General features: G+C 33.6%; 1 protein-coding gene across 2 annotated transcripts in view; it reads right to left on the bottom strand.

Moving 5' to 3' along the window:
• NKAIN2 (sodium/potassium transporting ATPase interacting 2) overlaps window positions 1–20,131 on the bottom strand; it is a gene marked incomplete at both ends in the record, with an annotated part of 975,603 nt that overhangs the window by 446,148 nt on the left and 509,324 nt on the right. For both annotated transcript variants that reach the window (XM_079716233.1, XM_079716234.1), the window contains one exon: window positions 6,880–6,960. In XM_079716233.1, coding sequence (XP_079572359.1) covers window positions 6,880–6,960 — 81 coding nt within the window. The remainder of the gene's footprint in view (window positions 1–6,879; window positions 6,961–20,131) is intronic.

Below are 20,131 nucleotides of genomic sequence, written 5' to 3'. Positions count from 1 at the left end.
TTCTGCCTATGTTTTCCTCTAAGAGTTGTATAGTATCTGGCCTTACATTTAGGTCTTTAATCCATTGTGAGTTTATTTTTGTGTATGGTGTTAGGGAGTGTTCTAATTTCATTCTTTTATATGTAGCTGTCCAGTTTTCCCAGCACCACTTATTGAAGAGGTTGTCTTTTCTCCATTGTATATTCTTGCCTCCTTTATCAAAGACAAGGTGACCACATGTGCATGGGTAAACCTCTGGGCTTTCTATCCTGTTCCATTGATTTATATTTCTATTTTTGTGCCAGTACCATACTGTCTTGATTACTGTAGCTTTGTAGCATAGTCTGAAGTCAGGGAGCCTGATTCCTCCAGCTCCACTTTTCTTTCTCAAGAGTGCTTTGATTATTCAGGGTCTTTTGTATTTCCACACAAATTGTGAAATTTTTTGTTCTAGCTCTGTAAAAAATGTTCCCCACTCTGTTATATTTTGGAAGAGTTTGAGAAGGATAGATGTTAGCTCTTCTCTAAATGTTTGATAGCATTCGTCTGTGAAGCCATCTGGTCCTGAGCTTTTGTTTTTTCTAAGATTTTTAATCAGTCTCAATTTTAGTGCTTGTGATTGGTCTGCTTATATTCTCTATTTCTTCCTGGTTCAGTCTCGGAAGTTTTTGCTTTTCTAAGAAGTTTTCCATTTCTTCCAGGTTGTCCATTTTATTGGTATATAGTTGCTTGTAGGAATCTCTCATGATCCTTTGTATTTCTGTGGTGTCAGTTGTTACTTCTCCTTTTTCATTTCTAATTCTATTGATTTGAGTCTTCTCCCTTTTTTTCTTGATGAGTCTGGCTAATGGTTTATCAATTTTGTTTATCTTCCCAAAGAACCAGCTTTTAGTTTTATTGAATTTTGCTATTGTTTCCTTCATTTCTTTTTCATTTATTTCTTATCTTATCTTTCTGATTTCTTTCCTTCTGCTAACTTTGGGGTTTTTTTGTTCTTCTTTCTCTAATTGCTTTAAGTGTAAGATTAGGTAGTTTACTTGAGATGTTTCTTGTTTCCTGAGGTAGGATTGTATTGCTATAAACTTCCCTCTTAGAACTGCTTTTGCTGCATCCCATAGGTTTTGGGCCATCATGTTTTCCTTGTTATTTGTTTCTAGGTATTTTTTGATTTCCTCAGTGACCTCTTGGTTATTTAGTAGTGTACTGTTTAGCCTCCATGTATTTGTATTTTTTTACAGATTTTTTCCTGTTATTGATATCTAGTCTCATAGCATTGTGGTCGGAAAAGACACTTGATATGATTTCAATATTCTTAAATTTACCAAGGCTTGATTTGTGACCCAAGATATGATCTATCCTGGAGAATATTCCATGAGCACTTGAGAAGAAAGTGTATTCTGTCATTTTTGGATGGAATGTCCTATAAATATCAATTAAGTCCATCTTGTTTAATGTATCATTTAAAGCTTGTGTTTCCTTACTTATTTTCATTTTGGATGATCTGTCCATTGGTGAAGTGGGGTATTAAAGTCCCCTACTATGATTGTGTTACTGTTGACTTCCCCTTTTATGGCTGTTAGTATTTGCCTTATGTATTGAGGTGTTCCTATGTTGGGTACATAAATATTTACAATTATTATATCTTCTTCTTGGATTGATCCCTTGATCATTATGTAGTGTCCTTCTTTGTCTCTTCTAGTAGTCTTTATTTTAAAGTCTCTTTTGTCTGATATGAGAATTGCTACTCCAGCTTTCTTTTGATTTCCATTTGCATGGAATATCTTTCTCCATCCTCTCACTTTCCGTCTGTATGTGTCCCTAGGTCTGAATGGGTCTCTTGTAGACAACATATATACGGGTTTTGTTTTTGTATCCATTCAGCCAGTCTATGTCTCTTGGTGGGAGCATTTAATCCATTTACATTTAAGGTAATTATCGATATGTATGTTCCTATGACCATTTTCTTAATTGTTTTGGGTTTGTTATTGTAGGTCTTTTCCTTTTCTTATATTTCCTGCCTAGAAAATTTCCTTTAGCATTTGTTGTAAAGCTGGTTTGATGGTGCTGAATTCTTTTAACTTTTGCTTGTCTGTAAAGGTTTTAATTTCTTCATTGAATCTGAATGAGATCCTTGCTGGGTAGACTAATCTTGGTTGCAGGTTCTCCCTTTCATCACTTTAAATATGTCTTGCCACTCCCTTCTGGCTTGCAGAGTTTCTGCTGAAAGATCACCTGTTAATCTTATGGGGATTCCATTGTATGTTATTTGTTGTTTTTCCCTTGCTGCTTTTAATATTTTTTCTCTGTATTTAATTTTTGATAGTTTGATTAATATGTGTCTTGGTGTGTTTCTCCTTGGATTTATCCTGTATGGGACTCTGTGCTTCCTGGACCTGACTGATTATTTCCTTTCCCATATTAGGGAAGTTTTCCACTATAATCTCTTCAAATATTTTCTCAGTCCCTTTCTTTTTCTCTTCTTCTTCTGGGGCCCCTATAATTTGAATGTTGGAACATTTAATGCTGTCCCAGAGGTCTCTGAGACTGTCCTCAATTCTTTTCATTCTTTTTTCTTTCTTCTGCTCTGCAGTATTTATTTCCAAAATTTTATCTTCCAGGTCACTTATCGGTTCTTCTGCCTCAGTTATTCTGCTATTGATTCCTTCTAGAGAATTTTAAATTTCATTTATTGTGTTGTTCATCATTGTTTGTTTGCTGTTTAGTTCTTCTAAATCCTTGTTAAACGTTTCTTGTATTTTCTCCATTCTATTTAAAAGATTTTGCATCATCTTTACTATCGTTACTCTGAATTCTTTTTCAGGTAGACTGCCTATTTCCTCTTCATAAATAAGCCACATTCTTACCTAGCTTTCTTACATACCACCTTTTTTTTTTTTTTTTTTTGCGCTACGTGGGCCTCTCACTGCTGTGGCCTCTCCCGTTGCAGAGCACAGACTCCGGATGTGCAGGCTCAGCAGCCATGGCTCACGGGCCCAGCTGCTCCATGGCATGTGGGATCTTCCCAGACCAGAACACAAACCCGTGTCCCCTGCATCAGCAGCCGGACTCTCAACCACTGCGCCACCAGGGAAGCCCACATACCACCTTTTTAAATGAAAATGTATATCTAGATCTCAGAAGCAACTATCAAAATTATTAAAATGTGACAGCTTTCTAGACGTTCCTATTAAAAACATTCATTAGGTATAATTAATTGCTCTAGGGTATGTTTAACAATATAAGTTTCTGATAATATAATGAAGCCCAAGGGTTATATACCTGCATCCTTAGTATACAAACAAATTGGGTTGATTTAAGTGTAAAATAATCCCTTGGTTACTCTTTTATGATCTGTAAGTTAATTATTTTATTTCTAAAGTTAGGTGGTGCATCATTCACTAATGGTGCCCATAAATTACGAAAGTAGAAACTGAGATCTCAAAATAATCATATAAAGAAAAGTGTCAGGATATAATTTCAACTAAGAGTAGTTTACAATTATAACACACCCAACAGAATACAGTTTTTTGCAGATAGCAGAAGAGTGCTAATTTTTTTCCTGTGTGTAACTATTCAAAAACTATTTCATAAATTTCATTTTCCCAGGTGATGAATCTAATAGGTGAATTACCATATTATATGTGTTTTCCTTCTAACAGTGCACTTTGAAGTTAACTACAGAACAAACAGATGTCTTCTCTTTTCAAAATAACTCAATTCAGTTAATACCTGGGATTAGTTTGCATTTCTATTTGATATGTGAGCAAGAAAATCACAATTGACCAGAATAATCCAACAACACAGTAAGGCTTTTTACATCAGGCATTCTCAAAAGTATTAATCCAATAGTCCAGGTCACATTTAATGCTCAAAGGCAGTTGCCTACAAAGTTATCAAACACTTTGGGTTACAAATTAATGTTATCTCTGTTTCATTTAATGTTATCTCCATTTCATTAACAGAACATCTATTAAAATATCACCTCAGAAAGTAAGAATCTGTAGGATGCTTCAGGATATTTAGTTATAACACTAATATCTAAAACATTAATATAAATAGTGTGGAAATAGTTATTACACAATGTATACGTTTATTTGTTCCTACCATATTATGTGCTAATTTATATGACATTCCCAATATTTTATTAATATCATTGAGATAAAATTTTTAAAAAGAAATTTCTCTGGTTGATTAGTTTTATTTTTCCTTCAATCTCATGGGGATAATCATTAAAATATGTTAATAAATATTGTAATAATAATGTTGGATTTACACAGAATTTTTGATGAAAAAATATATTTTCTATACAATTATGGGTACAAAGAAAATTGAATATCAACCAGGTCAATCCTGTGTGCCATATTATTGTAATTAAGCCGTTTCATTCCTGAAGGTACACACTGGCTTCATTAATGATGCTAATATCTATTTCTCTCATAAGTACATGGCAGATAGTTTAGCAGAAAAAGCAGAAAAGACACTGGAAAAGGACAACAAAAAGTTCTAAACTCTAACGGGTAACTCAAGTTTGCCTTAATATTTTACTGCTTTTTATCATTTCTTGCCAATATTCATTATGAAGAAATCACTTCTTTACAAAATGTTTTATGGAAACAAACACTTCTCTCACATATATAAAGACCACAGAATTTCCTCCCTGATTCTGTTTCCCATATTTGTCCCTCAGCCTAAAACAAACTGACCCATTCTTATGGTCAAATTATTTTATTTTTTGGGTGAGGTGAGGGAAAAAAGTGGTTTATATTCTGTAACCTAAGTATTATCAGCAGTTTCAGGAGTCCCATTTTTGAGCTTTCATATATCTGTACATTTTTCAATCACCATTGCTTATTTCTGGCACTCTGTTACTTGAAGAATGTGAGACAGTTGCAGAAGCTAAAGAATTAAATGGCATAAATATACCTTTCTCAAACCCTTTGAGCAGGAAAGGGAGGAAAATCCCAGTACAGCTAACAATATAACTTTGCCCTTTATGGTTTTCCTTTAGATTATTTGTTAAAAGGAAATTATTAAATTTTCATGTGCTCTGCAGAGTCTAGCCTTGGTTTATAAGATGAAAAGAAAAGGAAATATTATTAACTGCTTCACTGCCATGGGATAGTCATTACCTGCCTGTGTGCATTAGAAGAATTCTTAGTCATTTGGGTTGCAACTCTCTTCAACTCTAATGTTTTAGGATGTGTCCTCATTATGGTTTCAATGCCCATGTCCAAGGTCATGGGATCATAAGCTTTATTTTGTGTCTGCAGTCATCACATGGAGCAGTGAGAAAAATTACACATTTGTGCAGCCAGCTTGGCTCAGATTTCTCCCTCTTTTTTTTTTAATATTAAACAAACTCTGATCTGCTAGATCATCTTACTCAGCCAATATGCCTGAATACCTGTCCTCCAATTATTAAGGTGATTATTTAAAATTGAAAATATCATTAAAAGTCATTTTAGTGAGGAATCTCTTTGAACAAAGTGGATTATACAGCAAAGATATATAAATTGGATAAGGAATTCAAGTCCTGGGAATGTGAGCTTTAAGCAGAAAATGAAGTGTCTTTCCTAGAGCCACCTGAACAATTCTTTTTCATTGGTCATGGTATGTTCAGGAAAGGACTGCCTGCTGCTGAGAGTGTGGAGTATGATGACCGGCAAGAATACAGAAGTGCCATCCACCAGAGCAGACACTGCCGAGGGCCACAATAAAGACTTGTCCAAAATCTGCTCATAAAACTACAGGTCCAGAAGTCTTGGGTCTATTTCATATGATAGCGTCATTTACTTTTCATCATTTGAAATTGAAAAAAAAAGTTAAGATTATTTATACTCAATATCATAGTTAAATAATAAATAAACATACTTGAAAATGCTCAGAGTGCTTTGGGAAACTCCTGTATGCTAGATTATAAATGTGTATTACCATCATCCCTGCCCACCAAGATATATAACCCTGCAAAAGTAGTTTCTGGGGACTTTTTAGCTCTTTTAGCCTTTGAAAGCAGGTTATCATCTCTGGGTTTTAAAAATATCAACATCTTTGCAGGGTTTTTCTGATCTAAGGGATAGAGAGGTAAAAGAACATTTTACAATCTCTATCTTGTAAAGTTAATATGAAGAAATACAAGGTTACAACCCTCTCAAGTGTCTCAAGCAAGATTTACTGCTACTTTGAATGGATTATCTCATTTGACTTATTTGCTGTTAATTGCATTCCAAAAGAAGAAGAATGTTGGTTTTAGAGATCTACAAACTGCATTATTTCAATAGTAACGCATTTATGTTAGAAATATAATAACAAGACACATGCAAACACACATACATACAGACACTCATACAAGGACAGCACAAAATAAAGAAACCTAAATGAAAATGTAAGTATTTTAAGTCCTTCCTAGATTAATTTAGAATAAAATGTCTATTTTATTCATTTATGTAATAAATCATATCCCTCTGGTAACAGTTTTATTCAACTAAAACCCACCAATTATTTGAATTATTACATTGCTATTTGGGTCCCGTCAGGAAAGTCTTTAGCAGAGTAATAAGCCAACTAAGTGATTTCAAAAATCTTCAAGATTTTATCTCTGAAAAACTTCCTACTCTGCTTCAGAAATCTCTTACAAGTCAGTGTTTTAAAAGTACACAGTATGGTCACCGTAATAATCAATATTTCATTTAGTTTTGCTTAAAATAATAAAATGACATTTTTGTGACACACTGCAATGTTTCTTTGATGGTAGAAATGCAGAGAGATAGATGAGGACATCTTTCAATTTACCTTCATTCGAGGTGCATCTAAGTGACAAGAGCAGGGTGAGACTATGCCTTACTTAGGAAGAGGCTTGTTAACACACAACTGATGACTCAGGCAAATCAGATGGCAAATTACCTTTGAGAGGTCCCCAGCCTCCAAATAGAAGCAGATAACAAACACATTCCACGTAACCCAGAGGACTAGCCAGACAGCATACTGTAGAAAAGCAAGAGAGAAATAACATAATTAATTTTGAATCAACTGAGTAAGATTTAAACAGAACTTGAACTTTTGAACACCAAATCTAAAGATTAGTGGAAAATACTAGATATTGTTTCTTTCTAAGGAACAGGATGAGATGTACATTTATCTCTAGTTTGATTTTTTTCCTCACTGTAATGGACTCTTATAGTATTACAGCTCAAACTTGCTTAGGGATAATTTTTCCGGTTTTTAGACAAAAGAAATAGTAGTCCACATTTCTGTTTTAAGAGGAAATGGTTGTGGTTTCTAGACATCTTAAAAAATGATGCCCCAGTAGATATATCAACTACAACCCATTTAAAAGAGAACTCTTATCTTCCTTTAGCAAGATCAACCCAATGTTTGATAACATGTAGCCTTTCCCCAAGTTACCTAGGGTCATCTTCAAATCAGTTTTCATACCTCTGTCCCATCTAATCAGCTTCTCTCTTTGGCATCTTCTTTCCATTTATCCTTTCACCTTCTTATTTTATCTTCTCATGATCTCCCACTTTAGTGACCATCTAGTTATTATCTCTAATTTTATTCTGTCTTCTATTCAGTGTGCTTTATTCATCAATGGCAAAATTTTCTTACCAAAACACAGTTCTGAGCATTCAGTTAACCAAAATTTATTAAGTCCTTAGAAGGAAACATGCTAGAAAGACACTGAGGATACAAAGACCAATGATAAATTCTCCCTGAATTCAAGTCAAGTGAGAAAGGTAGATTAGAAAGAGATGATTCTTATACAAAAATCATAAAAGGGTATATAGTCTGAGCTCAAGGAAAGAAGATGGGAAACGTGTATAAAGTATGATGAGAAAAGGTAGTCCTGCAACGTCTAACAGAAGAGGTGAAACACCTTCCATAAGAGGTGAACCAAACTAATTTATGGATTTTACCAAACAGCAGTGTGGGGGATTAGAAAGGCCATGGTGGAAGGTTGAAGTAAACAAAGAAAGCAGCAGGTGTTAACTTAAAAAAAATGGAACAAGAGGCTACCATGTCATTTCTCTGCTAAATGAATACCAATGGCTCCCATTCTTTATATGAGTTCCAAATCTTTATTTTATAGTTAAAGGACCTCCATGATCTTGTACCATGTTATATTTTCAGACACACGTTTCAGTCCATCTTTCAAGTCATTATGGATTATGGACACATTGGATTACTTGTTGCTCCATGTACATGGAAAGCTATTTCTCACCTCTGTGCCATTTTAATAATTTTATCTTTTAATAATTTTCATTTTAATAATTTTACTTTCCCAAAGTACTCCTCTTACTATCTATCAATTTTTTTTTATTTTTCTCCAGAAGTCAATATAAATATCATCTCTTGAGTGATATCCAATTAGAAATGATGTATCCCTGCCTTGTGTTCCAATAAGATCTTGCTTACTCGAATTTCATTCCAAATGTCTTATATCTAATTATTTGCATATTTTCCCCAGTGCACAATGATAAGCTCCTTGAGAGAAAAGACTCTTTCAATTAATGATTATATCTCTAAGTTGCTAACTTAGTACTCTGTACAAAACAGGTACTCAGTAAATATCTTGTAAGTCAATCAATGAATGAGGAACAATACAGAAAAAAATCTTAACTATTTTCAGAAGCAGAACTGCTTCCACCCATCCCAGATCTGGTTTTTATGAGAATTCTATGATCATTCATGTAGTGTGAGGACTGAGAGCCTTAAATGATGTTTATATAGCAATAAACACTGACTCAGCTGTTTTCCGGGGGATGCATTCATCTCACTGTTGAATATGTGCACTGCTCTGTAAGAACATAATAAGAGCAAAACTAAATGATCCAACACAAAAGAAGGGGTTTGAGAAGTGAAGGCTGCGTACTGGAAATAGGGTCAGGAAGCTAAGCAGGCTGGGGCGTGGAACTTAAGTTTTAGAGCAGAGATCTAATGAGATGTCTAAATTTGGTCTGTATTATAAAGTAGAAACGTGTTCACAAATATTTTTAAATATTAAAATCTAGATTTATTGGGTTGTTTTGCAGATTTGGATATTAGTTTTAGAAATATAATGAAGTGCTGGGTCCCACTTTAAGGGTAAGTAAGTGAGAAAAGAAAATGCTTGTAAGTTCCTGTGACTTGGTTTATATGAGTGTAAGAAAGAATGAAAGTATGATTGACTGAAGTGTTTGATCATGTTCTTCGTTCCTGGTGACACACTTTCCCTACCTTATTTATAATGGAGAGCTAAGTAAGCACTATTTACTAAAAAACAAAGTAGGAGGATAAATGAAATATTTGGTAAGAGCGGATGAAATACACTGTATAACATATATTATATATTCCTGAAAATTTGTCATTGGTAGTTAGGTTTCCTGACGAGGCATTAAATAATGTCAATAGAAAAGCTATAGCTTTTCTATTTTGACACTGAAATTATATTTTCAGATGATAAAATGCTCAAAATATTATCTGTGTCTATGTGGTACACATGGCATCATCACTATTTCATTATATGTTGAATGTATAATAAGAATTTGGAATTTTCATCCAGATAAATTTAGATATCACTCATACTAAGTTATGCATTTATGTGTATGTGTAAATGTAAATTATACTTAGTTTGGTTAAAAAAGGAAGCTTTGAAAATTATGCTTTAGTCCCCCAAATTAATAATTTTAGGCAAAGACAGGTAAGATAATGGGTCACATGCAAATAAATTGCATATAAATATTAAGAACTTGGGACCTAAAGTTTGCATCACTTAGGAGCTCTGTGGCTACATGCAAGTCTCACTACTCTTCAGTTTCCTCAAATGTAAAATAGTCTTTTATTACGATGATTATGTTATATCATCCCCTCTCCTTGTTTCAGTAATACGGCAATAATCCCTAGATTTTAATCTCCTTAGAATACTAAAAAAATATATACTTTTTACATTAGTTTTTGCAAAATATTTTTCCACCTAGTTGAACTTGCAATCTAGACTTTATTCCTTAATGAAACATGTTCTTCCCTAGAATAAGTTTCTTTATTGATACATGAATGCCAATATTGATAGATGGATGACATTTTATAAAGCAAACCTTTTTTCATTTGGTTTCATTAAAACAACAATTTATTATTTATGGTTGACCATACTATATAATTATAAAGCATTTTCTATATCATACCTTATGAGTTGCTGTTTCATGTTATTTTTAGTAATGATTTTGTTCTTTTTTATCCCATTTCTCCTAGAGTAATCCAAAAGGATATGTCCAGAGGGAACATAATAAATGTTCCTTCTATATCTTTGCATTTATTTACATTATTTTCATTTTATTGCATATTTAATTACAAACCGGTTAGCCTACAATGCACTCTACTTCATTAAAGTTTACAAAAGAGAACTATCACCTTTAGTGGTGTGACACCTTTAATAAACACATATGCAAATATATATAACTGGTTTAAATTATATTAGTGACTTTCTCTTTAAAACTACCACAGTTTAGAGAACTATTATTCAATAATATCATAATTATTTGAACAGGGGTCCCCAACCCCTGGGCCACGGACCGGGGCCACCCAGCAGGAGGTGAGCTGTGGGCAAGTGAGTGAAACTTCATCTGCCGCTCCCCATTGCTCGCCTTACCACCTGAAGCATCTCTCCCACCCCCCAGACCCCTGGTCCATGGAGAAATTGTCTTCCACGAAACCAGTTCCTGGTGTCAAAAAGGTTGGGGGCCGATGTTTAGAAGACGAAAGAGCCTAGTACAATTCAAGTACCAGCCACATTTCATAAGTGCTTAATTAGAAAAAGAGTTGGGGCAGTGAATCAGTTCATATTTATTAATCACCAGCTGGATGCAAGTGACTATAACAGATGCTGTAGAGAAACATTACAAGATGTAACTGAGTTGCTTACTCCCCTAAAATGATTTATGTTTACCACTGATATGCAGTTGGTGTAATCCATAGGAACATTTTCAGGTATCATTATTTTTTACTAGAAAGCAACACTCATATCAGTTTACCAATATCACTGATATTTTGCTGCTAGTATGAAAGTAATAATGTAATCGGTTCTAATGAACTATGATAGAAGCATTCCTAAGAAGCACTGTATTAGCAAATCTGTCTTTAAAACAACTCCTTTAAGCAACATTTTAGAATTATTAACAATCTAGTGTTTTAATACTGACAGTGAGAATATTTGAACAGATATACATGTATACCCATAAAACAAATATCCCTGGTCAAAATGATTGGACTATAGTCACCTTTTGCTCAAAGTTAATTATATTTTAGCTTTATTTTCTCATTTTCAACATCAGCATCATTTAATCTGCTTAGGCATTCTCATCACTTTCTCATCCACTGTTATAATAAAAAAGAACAAAAGTGGCCCAAATAAAGCAGCTTATTTTCTAATTCTTGATCATCTTATGACCAGTGACAGTCTGCTTTATGATGTAAATCCTGTCTCCTAATTCATAAATCCTGTTACATCTACTTCATGCTATATAAACTTTCACTTAAAAGAAATAGCTAAATAAAATACACTACTATTACAATTATTAGCTTGATAATTAGCCAGAATCTGATAAAAATCCAATTCTAATCATAGATCACACTGCAGATCATTTAGACAGGCAGGTTTCTACCTTCCTATTTTACCAGTGCTGCTATTATGTTCAAGTTTCCTTGTGATTCTATGTTTATGCACACGTTTTAATGGCAACCATTTTATAATAAGATTATATTTTCCCTCAATTACAGAAATTTCTTATTGTAGAAAATCTTTAAAATTTTGAACATAATAGACAGGAAATTGAGAAAATACCATACTTAGATATAATCACTGGCATCATTTTATTGTATATGTTCCCATATACACTTTTTTTCTATGAATATGTTTCAGTCATATATGTTTAAATAGGAATCCTGCTCTATATTCTGTTACCTGATTTTTTTGCACTTGATTAAAATGTCTCATTGAATATTCGGTAACATGTTACAATGCAAAGATGCAGTGCAGTGAGTTAGTCAACTAATTCTCTACTATTTAATTTTGCGCTTTTCCTATTGTTCTATTTTGATCAATTACTATAAATTTTGATTTTGCTTTAAAATTTTTAGTTTAGTTTGACATATTAAATCATATCTGAAAATATTTTGCTTAAATGGACTATTTCTAAGACAGACTATAAATGTTGGAATATCCAACAGGCATTATTTTAATGAACATATAAACATGGCTATTAAATTTTATGCAACTCTAAATAAAAACTGAATCCCCAAAGGCATTCTATTCTTCTTGAAGCAAAAAGTGGAAAATAATTCCCTTAGATTGAAAAAAAAAGATACTCATTCAGCATGAAGACAACTGTATAGAACTAATTTCTTTCCTTTTAACTCATGCAACATATTTCAGAGAAAGATATTTACGGCCCCACAGCCCTAAGGCTAGAAGGATTCCATTGAAAGAACTTTTGGTACTAAATAATAATTAATCAAGTTATATAGGAACATCCTAATTGACATATGCAAATAAGAGATTTGAAAGGCTAATAAAACATAAGAACTAGTGAGAAAATACCAATCTACACTTTTAAAAGCTGAAATCTGTACAGATTAAGAATCAGATAGTAGGGACTTCCCTGGTGGTCCAGTGGTTATGACTTCCCCTTTCAATGCAGGGGGTGCAGGTTCGATCCCTGGGTGGGGAGTTCAGACCCCACATGTCTCAGGGCCAAAAAACCAAAACATAAAACAGAAGCAATACTGTAACAAATTCAATAAGGACTTTAAAAATGGTCCACATCAAAAAAAAATCTTAAAAAACCCCCAATCATATAGTAATTTATTCATGTATATTTGTTTGTATAGCAGGGTTTTAAGATGTAGATGTGTAATACATAGATCTGAAAGTGATACGTGAGAGAAAAAAATCTTCAATCTATTAAAAAGGCAATTTGTGTTTATTGTCACAGTCATCACACCTTGTGTCTAGAAGTGACATCAAAAAAGATTATTCATTTTTTCCAGTTAGCAAACAATTTAAAAGTGATATTTATTGATATTCCTGGTTTTTGAAATCATGGTTTAAAATTCTAATAAGAATGGTTCTTCCTGTGCTGAAGTTTCTTGGACTAGCCTAGTAACACTAAAGAAAATGAAATTGCCTCTGGTTCTGGTTATGTAGGAATATGAAAATCATGGTCAAGATGACATTAGAATGCATTGTTTTTAAAAAAAAACTATTACCATGTGAATTCAAAAATTTTTGTAAATCTAATACTGTTTTTTTTTTACTCCATTACTTTGATGTCCCAAACTTCCCATAGACCTGAAATTTGTGAATATTACTTGTTACTTTATATAGCTAAATAAATTAATTAATTAATTTTAAAAAGTCTTTGCAGATGTGATTGATAAAGATTTTGAGATGGGGAGATTATCCCGGATACTCTGGGTGTACTCTTGTAAGTGGGAGGCAGATGGATATTTTACACAAATAAATAGACAATATGAACAGAGCAGACAGATTTAAAGGTTATATTAATGTGGTCACAAGCCAAGGAATCCTGTAGCTACCAGACTCTGAAAGAGGCAAGAATCAGATTTTCCCCAGAGTCTCTGGAGGTCGTATGAGCCTTGAGTTGGGCTCAGTGATACTGATTTCAGATTTCTGAACTCCAGAACTGTGAGAGAATGAATTTCTGTTGATTTAAGTCACCAAGTTTGTGAAAATTTGTTACAGCAGCCTTAGGAAACTAATACACCCACCCAAATCTTCTCTTCTGTTTTCCATTGACCTGTCTTTGAAATGTAACCCTGAAGAGTATAATACCTAAGTATTTGTGGAGAAATGTAATTATCTTCAAAATTAAGATCCACTTTTTTGGGGCAATTATATCACTGCTTCAGAATCAGTCCATTGCTAACCTCTGAATGGAATGCAAACATAAATACCTTGTTCTACTTATACGCCTTATGTAAGTGCTGTGAAAGTCTTTGCTGGAAAATAAAAATATTCCTGTTTTATGAATTCCTGTTCTTAGGTTATTTCCAGCATTCTAACAATATAAAGTTGTTTTATTGTTTTCAGAAGTTATTGCATAAAGTTCTAGGATGCAGAAATCAATACATTTAGAGTCCTGAATATTTCCAGACTTGTAAAAAAAAAATTGTCAAAATGAGTTAAATACCTAGGAAAAGATACGATTCAAGAAACTCTTTATTCAGAAGCAAGGAAGAGGAAAAGCAGGTGATAGTTATTATCAATATAATGGACTAATAATATTTAGTTGGAAAAATGAATTATATGATATCATTAAAATATTAAAAATTATAATAAATAAATAGCAGTCCTAAATTTATCAGCCATTGCGATTACCTTGAAAATTTAGAAAGGTCTTAAACTACCAATTGTTTATTATATGTCAATCCAAATATTCTTCAGTATCACTTTTTAGCAGTTTAGCAATTTTTAGCATTAAACCCTGAGTGAATACTGCCATATCTGACCCCATAGATTGAGTTGAAAGCATTATCTTTAGCTATATTTATATATTTTATGACTATTATGACCACTTTGAATACATGTGTGGTTCCAGTTGATTAATGTATCCTAGGATACCTAAAAACGTTGAGTCTCCTCTCTGTATAACAAATATTTAATTTAAAAAGATGCATTATCCATATATTGATTTATAATCTTTCAAATGTGCTTTATAAAAGAACTCATGGCACACATAGACAAAGGTACTATTTGTAAGGCTCAATAACATAAACAAAGGAGTTGGTTTGCAACTGAACATGACTGACTCAGGGGCTCTGGCCACTCCAGGCTCCTGAAGAGTTCAACATGCCAGCACATCTGTAAACTATTAGCTGTGACACTATTGGGAAGTTCTGCTCAGAAAAGTCGTACATAGTACACAATTTCTTTTCAAAAAGATAGTCTTGCTAATGCATCAAAAATAAAGTCTGCCTGTTCAACCTGCTCAATAGGGTAGCTAGTTCCCCACATGTCTTTATATTCTTTACAGTCATCTAGAGGGTACTTCTGAATATCACACAGATGATCCAATTAACTGTGTAGCAGTTGTAGCAAATAGAGACAAATCAGTGAGGCACTGTTCAACTCAGTAGCCACATGTAAACATAAATATATATTTAGAATAACTAGGTGCTTGGCTACTTTTTAGACTGCAGTATTCACGTGGAGAATGTAGTTCCAAATTTATAGATGCTAATACATATGTACATGTTAATAATGAAAAAACTACATAATATTTTTCTCATCTTAGAAGCCCTTTGTTTTTTCAATTTGCCAAACACCTTTTCATTTACTATCTCAAAAGCAAGACTGAAATTACTAGCTTCAGGATCACTTTGGTAAGATGGATAAAATGAAAACAAAACAAAACAAAACAAAAAAGAGATTTAGTTAGGAATGCTTTTGGTTGTAAGTAATAAATATTGAACTACAGGTGGTTTAAATACTAGGGTTTTTAAAACCTTTTTTCATACATGAAGTCTGTAAGTGAAGTGCTGTCGGCTCTGTGTTGCCATGGCTCTAGATTTATACCTTTGGGGTTTCCTTTCAAATTCTCACATAGTTAACACACCCTGCAAGCAGAAACGTGCTGGGAAGGAAAGATCCCTTCTTTCTGCAACACTTTGTTCTTTCAGGAAAGAAAAAAATTCCCAAATGCCCTCAGCAGACTTACGTCTCATTAAGTGAAACTGTGTCACATGCCTACTTTCCTGAACCCAATCACTAACAAAGAGGACTGGGATTATCATGGTTGTTTTATACCAATTGTAATTCATCCCCTGGACCTGAGAGAGGATCAGATCCCACTGAGAGCTCTGCTGACTGTCCAAATATCTGAACAATATTGGGATTCTCTTAGCAGAGAATGGGGGTTGGCAGGCAGAGTTGTCTGCCACTATAACCTATGCACATCCTAAATTTTTTTTCCTTTAATATGCAAAAGTGAATAACTGCTATTTAACACTTCTTATGTGTGTCTTGTTTTCTAGAGAAATACTCAACCCTTTCCTTCAGTAAGACTATACATATTCAGCTAAACAGAGAAGTAATTTAGTATTACACCCAAAGTAAGTATAAAAGATTCCAGACCATCCATGGAGGAAGCACACAAATCAGATGTAGTGTTTTGCAAACAACCTGCAAGATTCAACTTAAGGAACATAAAAGAGGAAAAATATACAGTGTTAGTGGTCTCATTGGAAATGTAAAACATCTATGTCTTGAGAAGGAAGAAAAGTATTATGTAAAATATTAAGAATATTCAAATAAGGAAAGCAGGGCCCTCTAAAGAGTTAAAAGTAGGGCTTCCCTGGTGGCGCAGTGGTTGAGAGTCCGCCTGCCAATGCAGGGGACGTGGGTTCGTGCCCCGGTCCGGGAGGATCCCACGTGCCGCGGAGCGGCTGGGCCCGTGAGCCATGGCCGCTGAGCCTGCGCGTCCAGAGCCTGTGCTCCGCAATGGGAGAGGCCACAACAGTGAGAGGCCCGCGTACCGCAAAAAAAAAAAAAAAAAAAAAAAAAAAAAAAAAAAAAGAGTTAAAAGTAGAAAGTTAACAATGGCATTTTCAAAATTTATATAAATATGCTTCACTAAGATGTGGTAGATGTGTGGTGGTTGAGAATTTTGATTGAATAAGCATAATCTACCATTTTTTTCATTTTGAAATTAGAAAATATCTTGTCTCTTTCAACCAGAAAGGTTTTAATCTCTTCTTCACTTTTCTATCCCCTTAGCCTTCATCTCAACTTCAAAGCAAGACTATAGTGAGGTAAACAACCTTCTAAAATATGTAAATTATCCTAATTGGGGTATGGTAAATCTATTAATATAACCTTTAAAAATGTCTACTTGCTGTGCTTGGTTTAAAAACATCTAAGTACAGATACAGGTCTCTCTCTCTCTCTCCCTCTCTCTCTCTCTATATATATACATATATGTATGTGTATATATATATATGTATGCATATATATATATTTGGTCTTAATTTAGGCTGAAATATTAAGGAAGCTTCATTTCTCTTGGGTGCTTTGTATGACATTACACTGTAAGTATGGGGTGAGTGTAAAGTTCTCCCAAACATTTAAAATTACTTCAATACAGCTTCCTAACTTGCTTTTGGATAAAACAATTTGCAACAAGATTTTTACTGAGCGAATATTTTTTCTGCCTACGTAAGTGACAGGATAGACATTTACCAATACTTCATGTGATATATCTTCTGAATACCTGCCTTCTTGATTGGATACTGTCAATAGTAAAAGCTTAGTCATACCATATTTGGTGAATACTGCTTGCTATACTGGTATGTTGGGCTCAAGAAGCTAAGAAGCCCACATAAACAAAGCCTCTTAAAGAGATAACCATATTAGAGTGGAAAACGTAAAATCACTAGATTTTTAATTAATTAAATATCTGTATTGAAATGCATACTGCATAAGACAGAAGCATTGAATATAGAAACTTACCTTCAGAAGAGCTAAAATGAATCATCATGATATATTAGAACTATGTTTTTTATTAGTTGGTTTAAAAGGGAAAGTCTCTTACAAGAACTTGGTCCAATGCAGAGCATAATTCAGTTTTAAGTTACACATCTTTTCGCTGTGTAAAGGATACTCTGAAAATAATAGTAATAGTATCCAATACAAATGTCTTTTTGATTTCATTTCTAGCTTTTAAGAACACAAAGGTAAAGTTATAGGTTTACCTAATTAATTAAGCTTTTGGTTTCATGTGCAAAATTTTATTCATAAATGGAATACAAATCAACAAAGGGTGTTTTTGAAAAATCGATTTAGCAATTTTCTTAAATTCATTTATTTTTTTATTTCTTAATTGTGGTAGGCAGAAAGATGGCCTCTCAAATATATCCGACCCTAATCCCCAGAACCTGGGAATATGATGAATTATTACTCCTGTGACTGTGTTATGCCATAGGCAGCGTTGACCTAAAATAAAGGAGATTATCCAGGTGAGCCTAATCTAATCACATGAGTCTTGTAAAGCAGATAGCTTTTTCTGGCTGGTGGCAGAAGGGGAAGTCGGAGAGATATCAAGCACGTGAAGTTGCAAACCATCCCCAGCAAATAGTCAGCGAGGAAATGAGGACCTCATTCCTACAATCAAATGGAATTGAATTCTGCCAAAAACCTGAATGAGCTGGATGAAGACTGCACCCCAGGGGCTCCAGACCTGAGCCCAGGACAGTCACTATCTTGATTTCTGTCTCCTTAGATCCAAAGCACAATATTCTGCCATGCCCACCTGGACTTCTGACCTACAGAACTGTGAGAGAATAAATGAATTGGTGTTACTTTAAGTCTCTAAGTTTGTGGTAATCTGTTATGCAGCAATAGGAAACTAATGCATTAATATTGAGGTTTTCATTTTTTAAAAAATATTTTTAACTGTCAACTAATTTCCCACAAGGGCCAAGTGCTATAAATACAGTGTATGTTAAGTAGACTGGATCTAACAGACTCTTTCAGACTGACTTTTAGTATAGGTATTTCCTTTTGAATTTTAAGACATCTTGATATACTACATCAATTTGCCTATTTTTTTCTAGAAATAAAATTATCATTATTTATTAAATTAGTTACTTCATAGAAAGGTGTATCTAGAAGTTAGGAGACCTGGGTTCAAGCCCTATCTCCATAATGAATCTACCTCTATAATTTGGACAATATTGTTATTTCTATCTAATTTTGAAACTAACATTCCTAGATGAAGGCAAGGTGATTTACTATTATTTTTTTGGAGAAGTAGACCCTTTCTCACATTACAAGTGTTAGCTGCAGTGCCCATTCGGTAGCCCAAAAATGGTGATAGCAATAAACAGAATGTTTCACTCCTTATGTCAGCCACTTCAGACAGTCAATCATTTTTATTGGATACAATGATTGCAGAGTGATATCAACCAAAAGTATTAGCACTGGCAATCACTTTTTGTATCATTATACAAAACCTCTTTTATAAAGGATGTATTCACCATTTCTTAAGGAATGCCTCTTAAGAAAAAAACATCAGCCTTCTTAACAGCCATCAAGTAGATACATTCTTTGCAAGACTGACATTATGTGATCAAATGTGTTGCTGTTGGTAGACAGGGACTTGGAGAGTATGTAAAAATAATGTCCCCAGATGTGTATATCTTAATCTGCATTTAGTACTAAAATGACTTTTGAATGAGGGCTTAATAGATATTAACTTTCTAGAAAGATGAAAATAATGTCAAACAATGATGATCTGCAAGTCCCAATAATGGATAGTTATGTTTCATTATACATATGAGTTTCTTCCAATCTTTTGTTTGCTTTTTTAGTCACCCAAAGGCTAAAATGACTAATTCTCAGCTTAAACATGGTATTCAAGTATAAAAGTTTTAAAAACTATCTTCCTCTTAAAAATATTTTCTCCTACTCAAGGGTAAAATTGAATTTGGTCCAAATCAGCCTAAGAAATCAAGTTTTATATTTGGCTCTAAAATAGTTATCATATCTTCATCAAATTTATGACTATTTCACCCAGGTGTTAAGAATAGGCTATGGTCTTAGATTGGATGCCCACATAGACTCCTTAGAGTTTTTCCTGCTCATTGTCTATAGAACAGAAATCTTTTCTTAAAATTTCTGCTCTTTATTTTTTAAATTGAATTATAGTTGATTTACAATGTGTTAATTTTTACTGTACAGAAAAGTAATTTAGTTATGTGTGTGTGTGTATATATATATATATATATATATATATATTCTATTTTTGAATATTCTTTTCCATTATGGTTTATTGTAAGGTATTGAATATAGTTCCCTGTGCTATACAGTAGGAGGACCTTGTTGTTTATCCATTCTATATATAATAGCTTATATCTGCTAACTCCAACCTCCCGCTCCATCTCTTCCCCAATCCCCTCCCCCTTGGCAACCATAAGTCTGTTCTCTATATCTGTGAGTCTGTTTCTGTTTCGTAGATGGGGTCATTTGTGTCATATTGTAGACTCCACATGTAAGTGATATACAGAACATAAATCTTAGCAGAGACACATGCCTTGCAAATGAAAAGCTACAAGGTGTTATAAGGTAAGTGAATGTGAGGAATGGTGAAAATTCATCCAAACTGTT

Source organism: Hyperoodon ampullatus (genome assembly GCF_949752795.1).
Source record: "Hyperoodon ampullatus genome assembly, chromosome: 12".
Taxonomy (NCBI): Eukaryota; Metazoa; Chordata; class Mammalia; order Artiodactyla; family Ziphiidae; genus Hyperoodon; species Hyperoodon ampullatus.
The sequence above is the reverse complement of the archived record's forward strand: the minus strand, read 5'-3'. Positions and strand labels throughout refer to the sequence as shown.